Below are 14,057 nucleotides of genomic sequence, written 5' to 3' on the forward strand. Positions count from 1 at the left end.
TGCCTCTGTTGGAGTATGGGTTTATCTGCTTATATGTCACAGAAAGGCGCCCCTGTCATACAATGTACCCCCAAACTCTCACACACCCTCTAGAGAGAATGCTTCCCAGCATCTCTCTTCTGGATCCATGGATGCTATCCTGCTCCCTGCCTTCTGTGCCCCCACACCCCCACCCTGCCCAGCCTGCAGACACCTGTTAAGGCAGCCACACTGCTCCCGTCCAGTTTCATGGCCTCCGAGTACCACTGAGACGCCTCCCTCACTTGGTCGTGCAGGATGAAGAGGTAGCCCAGCTCTGTGGCCACATGGGCATAGGAGGGTGTGGCCACGAATGCACGCTCCATGAAGGGGCACACCAGCCGGAGAATCGCCTGGTGTTTCCCACACTGTGAGGAATGAACACACAGGATTAGGGAAACCAGTCAGTGCAGCCTGTCTGAACAAGGCCACATCAGAGACGGGCACATTTCAGCTGCTCAGGAGAGCCCAAGGGCTGCACGCAACCCACAGTTGGGTCTGTGCTGTTGTCCAGCTTCCAAAGAACCTCACCCTGGCCACATCTGTGGAACTTGCCTCCAGGCATAGGGCCCTCCAAAGGGCCCATCTCCTGTCTCGCCACAGTAATTGGTCCAAGTCACCAAGAAGTTTTTCAAAAATTGAAGCTGTGTGACAGAAGCTCTTGTGTCCTGTTGATATGGGAAGTTGCCCAGAAGGCTGTGAGCAGCCATGTTCCCTGCCAGATGTGCAGAACGAGCAGAGAGCATCAGACACAGATCTGTGTCTCTGTGGGAAAGATGGTGTCCCTGTGGCACTGGACCCCACGGTTCTGGTTCCCAAGGCCCCGGAGCTACCTCAGGTTTTACAGTGATTCCTTCTAGTTAATCTTGCTTTGGGCTGAAGGGTCTGACAGAGGCAAATTGTTTGACAATCTGGTCTTTTTGCACCTGGTCTGGTCAGAGAGGTACAGGCAGGCCTGCCTTTCCAGGACACTTTCATAGAGAGAATATGGCAGTCGGTGTCCTGGGACCCCGAGCCACGGCTGGGCATGGCACTGCTATGATGTAACAGCCATAATACTTCCCTTTTCCCCCAAATAAGGGACCTCCTACTCTAAAAACACTTCCAGATGCCATTGCGCTCATCTTTACAGTGTCTCTGAGCAGCATCTGGGCCCAGATACAGAGCCTACATGATACAGCTATTGGCCAGAGGCAGTTAGGGGCCACTGGGCATGGGCACCAGCCCGAGAGGCCAAGTTTGAGCCAGAGAGGGGAGGACAGGGTACCCAGGCAGCTTCTAGGGGGCCATAGTGCTCCCCTTAGGAACACAGCAAGAAGCATGATTCAAAAAACCTGGAAAGAACCTTCTTACCAGCCTGCTAATCACAAGAATTTTTTTAAGATGGAGGCTTGGATTTTGAGGCTCCCTTGTCTCCAGTGCCTTAATCAGATTTCTAACATGGTTGGTAGCCTGTGGGAGACAAAACAGACAAGGTCAAAGGTAAAGTAGAAAATGGGAGTTGGGCAGAGGTTTCAACCCTGCTGCATGTTAGCATCCCCCGGGAGAAATTCCCACACCCAGGAGCTAGCCCCAGAGATTTGGATTCAACTGGGCTAGGGTGAGCCCGGTATTATTTTAAAACCAGTAGGTGGATCTTTCGGGAGCCTTGCTCAGCCAAGAGCTGGCACCGCCCCTTTGTTCATGGATCTGTAAAGAGAAGTTGCCCTTTCAGATCCCCCCAGCCAGAGCCGGAGCCAGCTGTCATGGTGTTCACAGGGCAGCCCCCCAGGCCAGCAGCGCACCGGCCAGCTGGGCTGGTTCTAAGAGCAGATGGTCGTGGTGGGTCCCTGGCCCTGAGCCTGTACTTCATGTTGACGGGAGTCACCACACTGTGCCGCTCCATCACTCCAATGAATCCTCCCCACAACCCTATAAGTCACTAGAACTCTGAACTTTCCAGTCTAGCCGACAAAGGGTCAGAAAAATTAGGGAATTTGCCAGAGGTCACTCAGCCAACTGGGTGACTGACTCCAAAGCCTATGTTCTTTCCAGTGGATGCCTCTGTCCTTTCCCTACCCAGGAGTGGGGAGTTTTGCAAAGAAGTGCCAGAAGGGAAACCCAGGATGGGGCAGGACTACTCTGCTCAGTAGATACAAGCAAGGTTAGCACTGAGCAGCCAGGCCTGGGTAGAGGGGTAAATCCCAGGGGCTGAGGTGGGGGGTCAAGGACGGGCATTAATGCTAACTCCGCCCCTGGGATTAACCCTCAGGCCAGGCCCCAGGAAGACTGCCCAGCACTCTGGAGATGCACAGAGATGAGGACAGACCCCATTCTCCTGTTCCTACCCAGAGATGGCACTGGGGCCCTTGTGGAGGGTTCCTCCCAAATATGGACTGTACTCTCTTTCTCACCCCGCCCCACAAAACCCATAGACTCAGAACTGTGCAGAAGGAACCAGAAGCTTCCTCTTCCCATCATGAAACCCTTACAGACTCCTGATTTGCCACCCTTTACAGAGGCAACACAATTATTCAAAAAGGCAATGTTATGGCTGGAAACACAAACTCTTCTTGAAAATAAAAACCTGTCTGGGCATTGAGATTTTCATGAAGAATTCCAGATGTGTCTGACTGTGCTTCAAGACTGTTCTGGGTTTCTTTGGAAAAACTATCGGCCTTAGGAGCAAATCTGGGGCTAGGTTCTACCTGGCCAATACCTGAGCAGTTCCAGTCCACTCCTTAAAAAAATGGCATTTCCCCAAATCAGGCACTGTTCCAAGTTCTCCCACATGTCATCCCACTTAGTCCTTCTACCAGCCTCACAAAGTGGTTGGAATTATCTCCAGTTTACAAATGAGGAGCCCAGGGCTTCTCCAGGTGAACCTGCCCAGGCTCAGGGCAGAACCAGAGCCAAGCTCACTGCCAGCCCAAAGAGCAAACCAGAGCAGACCCCCTGACCTCCTTATGGGAGTAGGTGAGGGAGAAGGGAGGGAGCTGAGATCCAGGGAGCACGCTCCAAGGTGCTGGGGATGGGGTTTTCAAAGTGCTTTCCCCCAGGCTGTGCTTATCCCAAGGCCCAACTCCTGAGTCTTGAAAGAACTTACTGTGGTCATGTTTCCTTCTCTTGCAAGCTCATGCATGGCTAGGATTTGGTAGGCATCGATATTATACTCATCATTTTCTAGAATTCTGAAATAGGAAGAGGAGCCACATGAATTGGGAGTTTTCATAGGCCAGGCTAGCACCGTGCAGCGGCCACTCAGGATTGTCTGGAAATATCCAGTCTCCCTTTCTCCTTTTATTTTTTTATTTTTTATTTTTTTAAAGATTTTATTTATTTATTTGACAGATCACAAGTAGGCGGGGGGGGGGGAAGCAGGCTCCCCACTGAGCAGAGAGCCCGATGTGGGGCTCGATCCCAGGACCCTGGGATCATGACCTGAGCTGAAGGCAGAGGCTTTAACCCACTGAGCCACGCAGGCACCCCCCTTTCTCCTTTTAATAATGGAACTCCCTAATCTGGCTGGGCTTCCGGCTACTCAGAATAAAGACTACATCTCCCAGCTTTCCCCTGCAGTTCGGTTGTGGCCCTGTGATTAAGTTCTGGCCAACACGGTGTGAGCACAAGTACCCCAGGTGACATCCCGCTGTATTCTTACAGCCCAACTTCTCTTTCTTCTCTTTCCTTTTTATGGGAGCCACATCCTAAGAATGGTAGAACAGGAAGACAGAAGGGGACTGGGACCCTACAGAGTTAAGCTGTTGTCCCAGTCCCAGACAACCACCCAGACTTTTACCTGAGAGAGGAATAACTTCTCATGTCATTTAAGTCATGTATCTGGGGCAATTTGTGACAGAAGCCTATTCATATTCCAACTCTCACATACATGATCATGGTACTGTGGTCCTAGGGTCCCAGAGTGGTAGAGAGGTGCTTGGGGGGGTTGTCTGCAGCTGTATGATAAAACAGGACACTTGCTTTCCATCATGTGTCACTGTGAAGACTGGCTTTCATGTTTCTGGTCATACATACTATGGGGTGTTCAATATTCTGTTTCTTTATAGGAAACTTCCTGTTTTTCAGCCTGGTCAGGGATGGCCTTGTGCTTCCTAGAGGATTACTCTGAGTAACACCCCAAATTCCAACAGGATTGATTAGGCAGTCAGCATTCAAACGGTTCTAACCCTTTATAGTGATTCTGAAGGTACTAGGAACCAAATACATTTGGGGAAAAAAAACCAAACTTTTAAATAACTTATGAACTAAGGAGGAATCAGAATGGATATTGGAAAATTCTTAGAGCCAAACGATACTGAATATATCAAATCCAAATGTGTAGATATTGATAAAATGGTACCTTGAGGGACATCCACAGACTTAAACACTCATATTCTCCCAACTTGAAAAAAAAAAAAAACACTTATATTCTAAAAGAAAATTAAGAATGGATGAGCCAGGCATCTGATTCAAGAGTTAGAAAATCAGAGCAAAACAGGCCCATAAATCATAAAGAACAGACATTAACAGAGTAGAAACAGAGATGTGATAGACACCACCAACAAAACTCAAAGCTGGGTCTTTAAAAAGATGAATAAAAGAAACAAATTAATGTAGATGAAGAAAAATAAGAGGGAAGGGAAAAATAAATAATGTTAGGGATAGAAAGAGAAACACATCTAGAGGGGGCAAAGATTTAAAACACAATGGTGTGGGGCCCCTGGGTGGCTCAGTTGGTTGGGCGTCTGCCATTGGCTCAGATCATGATCTCAGAGTCCTGGGACCAAGCCCCAAATCGGGTTCCTTGCTCAGTAGGGGGTCTGCTTCTCCTTCTCCCTCTGCCTGCTGCTCCCCTGCTTGTGCTCTCTCTCTTTCTCCCTGAGTCAAATAAATAAAATCTTTTAAAAAACAAGAAAAAAAAACCCCACAATGGTGGTGGGTGCCTGGCTGGCTCAGTCAGTAGAGAATGCAACTCCTGATCTCGGGGTTATGAGTTCAAGTCCCACGTAGAGGGGCGTAGAGGTTGCTTAAATAAATAATTAAATAAGTAAGCTTTAAAAAACATTTAAAAACTTTTTTTTTTAAATACAAAACGATGGGGGAGTTCTATGAACACCACTAGCTGGGGAAACCTCCAGGAGGGAAGGAGTTGGGTATGGGACTCAGCCCATTGGCACTAAACACTATTCCTCGTGGGCAGGGCAGCAGGGCTTTGGCCAAGGGAGACTGCATACACCATGGTTGTGGCCTTCAGCCAGGTGCTCCCAGGATCCTGATGGCTGAAGGCCAAGCCTCCAAAGCAAGCTCTTGACCTAGGTCCTGCCAAGGACACTGGCCAGGTGTCAACTATGGGATAGAGAAGCAGAGGCCCACACAGGCACTGCACGAGGGGGTCCCTGTGGGCTGAGCGTCCGAATCATGTTCATTTGCTACCAGGTGCCTCTCTCTGGGATGCAAATTCCAGGAATGATCATCAGAGAAATTATCATCCTTCCATGGGAAAGGAAGAGGTCTGCTTGTGTTTTGTTTTGGTTTTGAACTATGCTGTATAGTACTACAATTTAGTAATAATTCAGAGTGATGCCCTATGGTCAATCAAAGTCTGTTAATTCTTTTTAGGAAGAAAATTAGTAGCATACATTTTAGAATTACTTAATAAAAGTAGTTCAAGTTTTGGAGTTTAGAGACAAGCTTCAATTATCTAGAAAATTCCATCCTCAGAAAACCTTCCATCAAACATCCCTCCCCCCAAGTGGTCTTTATTTCTATTGACAGTGACAGTACTCTAAGGTCACCCCAATTTGGTGTCTGGCTTCCCAAAGCCCCAGGAACTCCCCAGCTCTTACTGTCTGGCCGATGCGCCCGGCCTCAGCTGAAAGTCTTCTCCCGGTCACCAATCATCTTGGCCCTGAAGTTTTTTTTACAGTATATCATACCCATAGTTTAAAACAATTAAATAATGCAACAGTCCCTTTATACCCCCTTGCCCCCCCATTCTTTAGAGGCAACTGCTTGTCGTCCTGTAACCTTGGTTGCTTTGGGTTCCTTAGGTCATTCCCTCCACCTGTCTCCTAAACAATGTGCTTTTTTTTTTTTTTTAAGATTTTATTTATTTATTTGACAGAGATCACAAGTAGGCAGAGAGGTAGGCAGAGAGAGAGGGGAAAGCAGGCTCCCTGCTGAGCAGAGAGCCCAATGCGGGGCTCGATTCCAGGACCCTGCGATCATGACCCGAGCCGATGACAAAGGCTTTAACCCACTGAGCCACCCAGGTGCCCCAACAATGTGCTTTTATCTCTAGATATGCCCATTTCTTTATCCATCAGAGGCCACAGCCTCCCTGTGCCTCCCCCATATGATCACATCACTATTCATACCTCTCTTGACAATATTTACTTTTATGTCTTGTTCCATCAAATACATGGTGTCTCCCATCTCCCCAGCTTGTAAGATGGGAACATATCAACACCCTCAGCTTGCCAAAAAAAAAAAAGGAAAGCAGCGGTACATGGGTGTGGTGGTGTCGACTGACGACCGCTGCTCACCTGTGTCCCATTTCGACTGTCTGCTCCCAGTCCTGCCGAGCCAAGAACAGCCGCATTTTTAGGACCAGGGCAGGCAGGAAGCTCCCCGAGGTGACAGTGATCTGGTTCACCACCTCCAGTGCCCCCGAGTAGTTCTGCTGCAACATGAAGTAGGTCGCCTGTTGGAAGCCCAGGAGAAAAGCCTCCATCAGTGGCCACAGAGGGAGGTTGGGGGTGTCTGGGTCTCTAGCAGAACAGGAGCAGAACCTGACACAGGGCATGCAAGTCCCCTCAGCTCGGGCAAGGAATCCTTCCAAGGCCCCGGGGGTAAGGTGTTGGGGAAGGAGTCATCCCTCAGAGTCACAGATCAAAGTCCACAGCAGGCTTGAGTTCCTGGACAGGCAAGGCAAGGGCTCTTGGGGAGATAGGGGGAGGCCTAGCAAGTGTGGGAGATGGCAAGGCCATGTGCAGGCCGCCCTTGGTGGGAGACCTGAGGGTGCTGGGCTCACTCATTTGCCATTCACTTTCTTGAAGCTTATTGCTGAAAACTGCTCACTCGGGCCCAGGGTCAGTTCCGTCTTGCAGGCAAAACCCTTGTTAGGGGGGCTGCAGCAGCTTTTCTCTGCTGAGGCCCACTGGGCTGGGGTTCTGGCCTCTGCAGGCCAGTGCCAGCCCGCAGGTTCTCCTGAGTGAGTTATGCCCCAGGTGCTTGAAGGGCAGAGAGCAATGCTCCCAAAGGACTTGAAACTGGACTCTGACAGGGACAGCTTACATTAGACCTTCAGCAACCCGCCCTCAAGAGAGTTACTAAGAACAAGAGGAGGATTGTTCTAGATAGATTTATGCATACATGTGCTCACTGCAGCACTCAGTTTTTAAGTGTAAACTGGAAATAATCTGGGTGGGCAAATTTTATGAGGGCCGTACAATAGGGGATTGGCTTGAAGGAGCTGTTCAAAATGACAGTGGCTTATGACAAAATCTTACATGAAGAAAAGGAACCCGAGTGATAAGATGCCTCATGATTACAATTAAATTAAATAACAACACTATCTCCCACCCTGGGGAGGGCGCTCAGTGGGATCACCTTCAGGACCAGAAGAACTGGAGGCTGATAGGTCTCTGGGAGGCCTACCTGCTGGGGTCGCCCATGGCTAAAGGCAGCAGCCTTGTGGCAGGTCATACCTGTCCACAGGGGCAGCCCCCACCTGGCACGTGGCCAGGGAGGAGGTCACAGATAGGCCACCCCAGCTGTAGAACCCCAAGTTGGCTGAGGCCTTTGCTAGGGCTGTGTCACAGCCCAATTTCTCCTGCCATCCAGTCCTGCTTCTGTCCCTTTTCCCACAGGTGTCGGTCCCAAGGGCGCTCCAGATAAAACTGTTGCACAAGGCTCTCCTTGGCTTCTGCTTCCCAGAAAGCCTTTCTAAGGCACCCTCTGAACCACATGCAGAGTAAAAAAGACTGGAAGACACCAAGGTCCTAAATGTCCACATGAGCTGTTTGGAGGGGGAGTGTGAAGGATGTCATCTTTTGACTTTTTTAGCCTTCTGTTTTTTTTAATTAGTACATACTCATTTTCTAAGAAGATACATACTAAGAGAAGAGAATCAGAGGGCTAGCTTTTCCTTCATGGATTGATTTAGTGGGGGTCACATAGGAAAAAAGGAACTTAATTTAAATTGAGATCAGAAAACACAAAACGGGTGCCTGAGTGGCTCAGTCAGTTAAGCATCTGCCTTCGGCTCGGGTCATGATCCCAGGGTCCTGGGATTGAGCCCCGCATCGGGCTCTCTCCTTGACGGGGAGCCTCCTTCTCCCTCTCCCTCTGCCTGCTATTCCCCCTGCTTGTGCTCATTCTCTCTGTCAAATAAATAAATAAAATCTTAAAAAAAAAGAAAACACAAAACACCTGTCTCCCTTCTCTTATGGCCCACTGAACTTAATAGGTCAGAAGAGAAAGCATGATAGAAAGAAGCAGAGAAAAAAGGACGGACCCAGAGCAGACTCCATGCAGAATGAGATAGGGACTCAGACTGAGCAGGCAGGATTGTGAGAACCAAGTGGGCCCTGGGCTGTTGTGTGACCCTGATCCTCTCTGGGCCCCTGCTCCTCATGGGCCAGGTGAAGGCTGGGAGACAGAGGCTCCCTGGCTCCAGGGGCCCAGGCAGGGATGCTTCCCCTCCCTCCACTGCCCACCTTTCCCATCAGCCCCAGCACATCTTTGCCGTCCTGCAGTCCTTGTTCTAGGTACTTGATGGATTTCTTCAGGGTATGGGGCTTGTCTGAGGTGAGGTCCACCCAACCTCGGAGCACATAGCCCTGGGATCAGAACAAGACAGAAGATGAAGTCCTTGGTCCTGCACAGCCTCTCAGAACCCAGCCTGCTCTCCAGCCTCATGTCCCACCCCTGTCACTCTGTACCCTGAGACCCCCCACCCCAGGCACACCTACTTGCAGACCCCAGTGCAGCCCGGCTCCCTCCCAGGGCTGGGACTTCACTTCACTGTCCCTGCAGCGCTCCCAACCAAACTCCTTCACCTGATTAACTACCACGAGTCTCTCAAACTCAGCCTAGGAGGACCCTCCTGTCAGAGGCCTTCTATGACCTTCCAGGCTTCCGGGACCCCCACAGCTCTGCTGCCCCTACTGACATGCTCTCACCTGTCTTGTCATTGCCTGTTTACTGTACACTGGGGTCAGGAGGCCACCATGGGCCACTGGGCATGACCTCTCCTCCTCTCTCCACGCCTTAGCCCAGCACAGTGCCTGGACTGTGCAGGAGGTGGGAATGTCTTCTTGGAGGGTGAGCAGGAGCCATTCTGAGCTCAGGGGTTCTGCTCTAGTCTTCACCCAGCCTCTGCTGGCAGATGGGTGGCCAGGCCTGGGAGGTGAGGTCGGGGGTCTCTTGGACATTGCCCTGAAGCGTTATGCCCAAAACCAGTGTTTCTCAACTCTTTCCCATGGCTCCCCTCCTAAGGAGACTTTTCAGATATTTTCCCTTAATCATTTCCTCTCCCTCCAAGATATTTTAATCTCACAGATATATTATCTGTCTATGCAGTATGTAAATCTGTGTTTTGTACATAAACAGCAAGATTTTTTTCACCCCCTCCTTGGGAAACCAATTTTCACCCCCTTGGGGGGTGAGTTTACTCCCCACTGAGGTGGCAGCTAGACTGAGCCGGGACTGAGGCTTCAAACTCTAGCAACAGTCCCAATCCACCGAGTGTGAGACTCTCCTGGGTGGGCCACCACTGATACCCAGCAGACCACAGCAAGGAGGGAAGGTAGACGCCTGTCGTAACCAGCTCATCTGGCTTTCCCAAAGAACCTGGAAATCTGGGCTTTTCGGTCAAAATCTTTTGATTTCAAAATGTTGGCAATTAATTCAAGACTTAAAAAACATAAAGTCCAGGCCCTGGAATGACTGTCTGCAGCTTAGACTCTGGACACATGCCAGCATGTACTCAGCTAAAGCCCGAGACAGTGTGAGTGGGGGGTCCTGTGAGACCTGGGCTCTTGTCGGGGTCCCGATGCAGCCCTCTCCCAGCCCCAGGGTGCTCCGTAGGAGTAAGGGCCACCCCACTGGGATATGTTGGGATGCTGCTTTCTGCAGGTGCTGTCCCCTGCAGCAGGTACCTCTCTGGAGCTGCTGGAGAGCTTCAGGGTGCGGTCGACGTACTCCCTGGCCTTGTCGTGGCGCCCCATGAGCCAGAGGAAGAGGCCCGCGTAGTACATGGCCATTGCGCTGGCTGTCTTGCGGATTTCCTTCAGGCTGCTTTCCAGCTCCTGAATGGCTTCTCGGTCTGTGAATCCAAGAGGAGGAAGGGAGCGAGTCAGAGGGAGGAGGACTGACTGGTCCTGCAGGAGGCCCTGAGGGCCCTGGGGCCTAGAAACTGCAGCAGCGGCCCACACCATGACTTGGGTTTGCAGTCTGAGCTTTCTCTTGTCTCCCCTGTGCCCAGCAGTTTGCGGAGCAGACAGACCAAAGTGAATCCCGTACCTCAGGCCCACAATCCATACTGAGGGGAAATAGTTGTTGGCAGCGTCTTGGAATCTTTTCCTGACTCTAGAATCTTTCCCTGACTCTAGAGAGGTGGACATTAAGGGTGGAATCATTTAATTATTCAATTTTAATGTTTATTTGTTTATTTATTTATTTATTTTTAAAAGATTTTATTTATTTGACACAGAGAGATCACAAGTAGGCAGAGAGGCAGGCAGAGAGAGAGGAAGGGAAGCAGGCTCCTGCTGAGCAGAGAGCCCAATGCAGGGCTCCATCCCAGGACCCTGGGATCATGACCTGAGCAGAAGGCAGAGGCTTTAACCCACTGAGCCACCCAGGCACCCCTATTTTTACTTTTTAAAATATTTTACTTACTTATTTGACAGACAGAGAGAACACAAGCAGGGGGTGCAGGAGAGGGAGAGGGAGAAGCAGGCTTCCCACCGAGCAGGGAGCCCAATGCAGGGCTGGATCTTAGGACCCTGGAACTATGACCCGAGCCGAAGGCAGACACTGAAGGACTGAGCCACTCAGGCACCCTATGGTTGGAATTATTTATATTGACTTGATTTGTCTCCACAAGGTCTGGGGCAAGGAAAGCAGGGTGTCTTCCCAACTCCTGGGCTCTGAAAGGAGGACCCCTCCAACTGTCATGCTCTTTGCCTGCAGCTCCCACTCAGCAGGACCTGGGCACGGGCTCTTCCTTGAGGCCTCCGAGGGGAGGGAACAGAAGCCACTCTTCACTGGCCAATAGCACGTGCTGTCACTGGTGCACCGGACCTCCCGTGGCAGGCCCTTGGGCGGCTATTGTTCTGGAGTAGGGCTGTCTTCCCCAAGCGGGGCCAGGCCTTGCCAGGCATGGCTGCACTCACCAAGGGTTTCACAGCACTTGTGAGCATAAATGAGGGCCATGATGGAGCACAAGGACACGTCTGGATGATTCCGGATACTCTCCAGGTTGCTAATGGCATCCTGGATGTGCTCTGTAAAGGAAAGCCCATGTGATTACATCCCCAGAGGGCAGGAGGCTCTGTGGCAGACACATGGGAGCCCTTGTCAGAGCTGACTCAAGGCTCAGCACCACCTGGCTTCACCCAGAATCATTAGGCCAACAGGTCCAAACATCCCCAGTGGCCCAAGACCTCTGAAGGGGTTGCTGACACCAGGGTCCAGGCTGCCTGGGGCTGGAGGATGCACCTGTGAGTACTTGCACGGGCACCTGTGAGGCCAAGATTTGGGGCTGGGGGGTCAGTTCTGAAGAAGGATCTCAGGGCAGAGCCACAGATTCCACTTATCCCTCCGTGTCCACTGAGGTTGGCCGTGGGCAGCTTGGCCAGCCCCTGGCCTCAGTGAGTCAGCACCTGCTTGAGGATCGCTCCTCCCCCTGCTCCAGCACCATACTTGCCTTTACCCATACCTCCCACTTCCTCCTTTTCCTGCACTACCAGCTCCCAGGTTCCAAGTCCAGAATTTATCCAATAAGCGTGCAGTCATGTCTCCCCACCCACTCGTTTTCCAGACAGGGAAGGGTGAGTGAGCTCTCCAATGTTTCAAAAGTCAACTAGATATGTATTACACAGCCACATGTAGATTAACCTGGGAACCTAGCCACTGAGTACAAGACTTCCCATGGCCACGCGGCTGGGGTGTAAGGAGGCATTCCAGGTGGAGCCAGAGTGTCAGGGCTGGGCTAGTGCCTGAGGTAAGGAGGCCAACGCTGGCAAGTCCTTACCTTCCCTGAGGATCCCATAGATTTTAAAGAACTGTAGGACAGGGTCATTGCTGAATTTTTCCAGGCCCGAGGCTGCGGCCTGCTGCACGTGACGGAAGTACTGCTCCTGGCTATAGTAAATGATCCCAGCCTGTGAAAGGAAGACACAGGGGCAACAGCCCCAGTCCCTTCTCTGATCTCACCCACTTTCTCCCCTATTCCTTTCTCCTCCCCCATTATGCAAAAGGAAGGAGGGGAAGAGAACATTAAGGCCTCATTTTGTTCTTCACTAGTCCCAGGAGTAGCTCCATTGCAGTTTCCAAGGAAGGAGCCTGGATGTATTCGGGACTGATCACCATATTCTGGGTCAAAGACAATGGAGGATTCAATTTAGACTTTGTCTTAGGAAGGGGATAAGGGGAAAGAGAGAGGGCCGATCATAAGAATGGGTACACCACCAGTTAGAGTTGTAAGTTACTCTGGGTTAAACACTTGTTGGAAACCGTATCAAGGGATTTACACCCATTATCTTATGCATTATGATATCCCTCACAGTTAAAGAAGCTGAAGCCTATGGAGATGATGGCTTGACAAAGGTCATGCAGTAATAGGGGCTGAGATTTCAAAGTGAAGTCTCACTTCCCCTAAGGTTTGTGGTTGCTGGAGTTGGGGAGGAGAGGTGGTTGGATTGTGAACAGTTTTGTGGGCCATATGAAAGAGCCCAGACATCATCCTCAGGTAATTGGAAGCAGTTGAAATGGTTTTATTTTTATTTTTATTTTATTTTTTTTAAGGTTTTATTTATTTTTTTGACAGATTACAAGTAGTCAGAGAGAGAGGAGGAAGCAGGCTCCCTGCTGAGCAGAGAGCCTGATGCGGGGCTCGATCCCAGGACTCTGAGATCATGACCTGACCTGAAGGCAGAGGCTTTAACCCACTGAGCCACCCAGGCACCCCAGTTGGAATGGTTTTAAAGCAGGAGGAGGAATGTGTTCAGATGTGTGTGTGTGTGTGTGTGGTGGTGTGGGGACTGCTGGTGAGGAGAGAGCTGGTGTGTGTGTTGGTGAGGTGCGGGGGAGGTTAGTGTTTCAGGTGCCTGGGGAGCGGTTATCCCGGATTAGGAGGTACAAAGTAGAGGGTTCTGTCAGGAGACTTGTAGGGGCTGAAATTTCCTGCTGATAGGCAGGACCTGAGATGGGAATGGGGAAGACTGAAGGTTTCCCCAGACTGGTGCCCTCTACTGAGCTGGGGGACGCAGAAGCAGCAGCAGGGGAGGGGGAGATGATGGCAAAATGAAAGAGATGGGTTTTGGTTACGTTGATTGCGGGGAGCTCGAGGACAAGACGGGGTGGGGATGTTGATTTGGAGCTCAGAGTGCACAGAGAACACAAGAGGAGAAAGATCCACTGGCCATGAACAGTGAAGCAGAGGTGGCCAGATCTTTCATTAAGCGGCAGGCCGGGGACGACGAAAGGCAGGTAAAGGAGACAGCAGGGGCGGTCGGAGAGGTGACAGGAGAGCAGCGGGGCGCGGGGGTCTCGGGGCCGGAGGCGGAGAATCCCGGAGGGAGTGACTTGGCAGCACTCGGGCCACGTACCATAAGAGAGGAATCATCGCTGCTCATCTCCAGGCTCCCGCGCCTCTGAGTCCCGGTCTGGTGGGGCCGCCCGGAGCTGGATTCCCTAGTCAGGGTCCCCCGCACGCCTCTCGCGACCGGAAGTTGGAGGCGCGCGTCCCTCGAAACGGAGGTAAGGGCCGGTTGCTAAGAACGTCAGAGTCAGGGGTGGGGAGGCAGGCGCCCACGTGACAAGGCGCTCGC

General features: G+C 51.2%; 1 protein-coding gene across 4 annotated transcripts in view; it reads right to left on the reverse strand.

The window, feature by feature from the left end:
- The window catches only part of TTC21A (tetratricopeptide repeat domain 21A), a 32,504-nt gene extending 18,550 nt beyond the window's left edge, over positions 1-13,954 (reverse strand). For all 4 annotated transcript variants that reach the window (XM_032861155.1, XM_032861152.1, XM_032861154.1 and 1 more), the window contains exons 1-9: positions 13,836-13,954; positions 12,260-12,389; positions 11,400-11,510; positions 10,161-10,327; positions 8,718-8,840; positions 6,543-6,700; positions 3,104-3,188; positions 1,372-1,470; positions 194-386 (exon numbers count right to left, since the gene is read on the reverse strand). In XM_032861155.1, coding sequence (XP_032717046.1) covers positions 194-386; positions 1,372-1,470; positions 3,104-3,188; positions 6,543-6,700; positions 8,718-8,840; positions 10,161-10,327; positions 11,400-11,510; positions 12,260-12,389; positions 13,836-13,862 — 1,093 coding nt within the window. In that variant the 5' untranslated portion in view covers positions 13,863-13,954. The remainder of the gene's footprint in view (positions 1-193; positions 387-1,371; positions 1,471-3,103; positions 3,189-6,542; positions 6,701-8,717; positions 8,841-10,160; positions 10,328-11,399; positions 11,511-12,259; positions 12,390-13,835) is intronic.
- Positions 13,955-14,057: the final 103 nt, after the last annotated feature.

The sequence above is a fragment of the Lontra canadensis genome, unplaced genomic scaffold, assembly GCF_010015895.1.
Source record: "Lontra canadensis isolate GAN:19392208 unplaced genomic scaffold, GSC_riverotter_1.0 scaffold20, whole genome shotgun sequence".
In the NCBI taxonomy this organism is placed as follows: Eukaryota; Metazoa; Chordata; class Mammalia; order Carnivora; family Mustelidae; genus Lontra; species Lontra canadensis.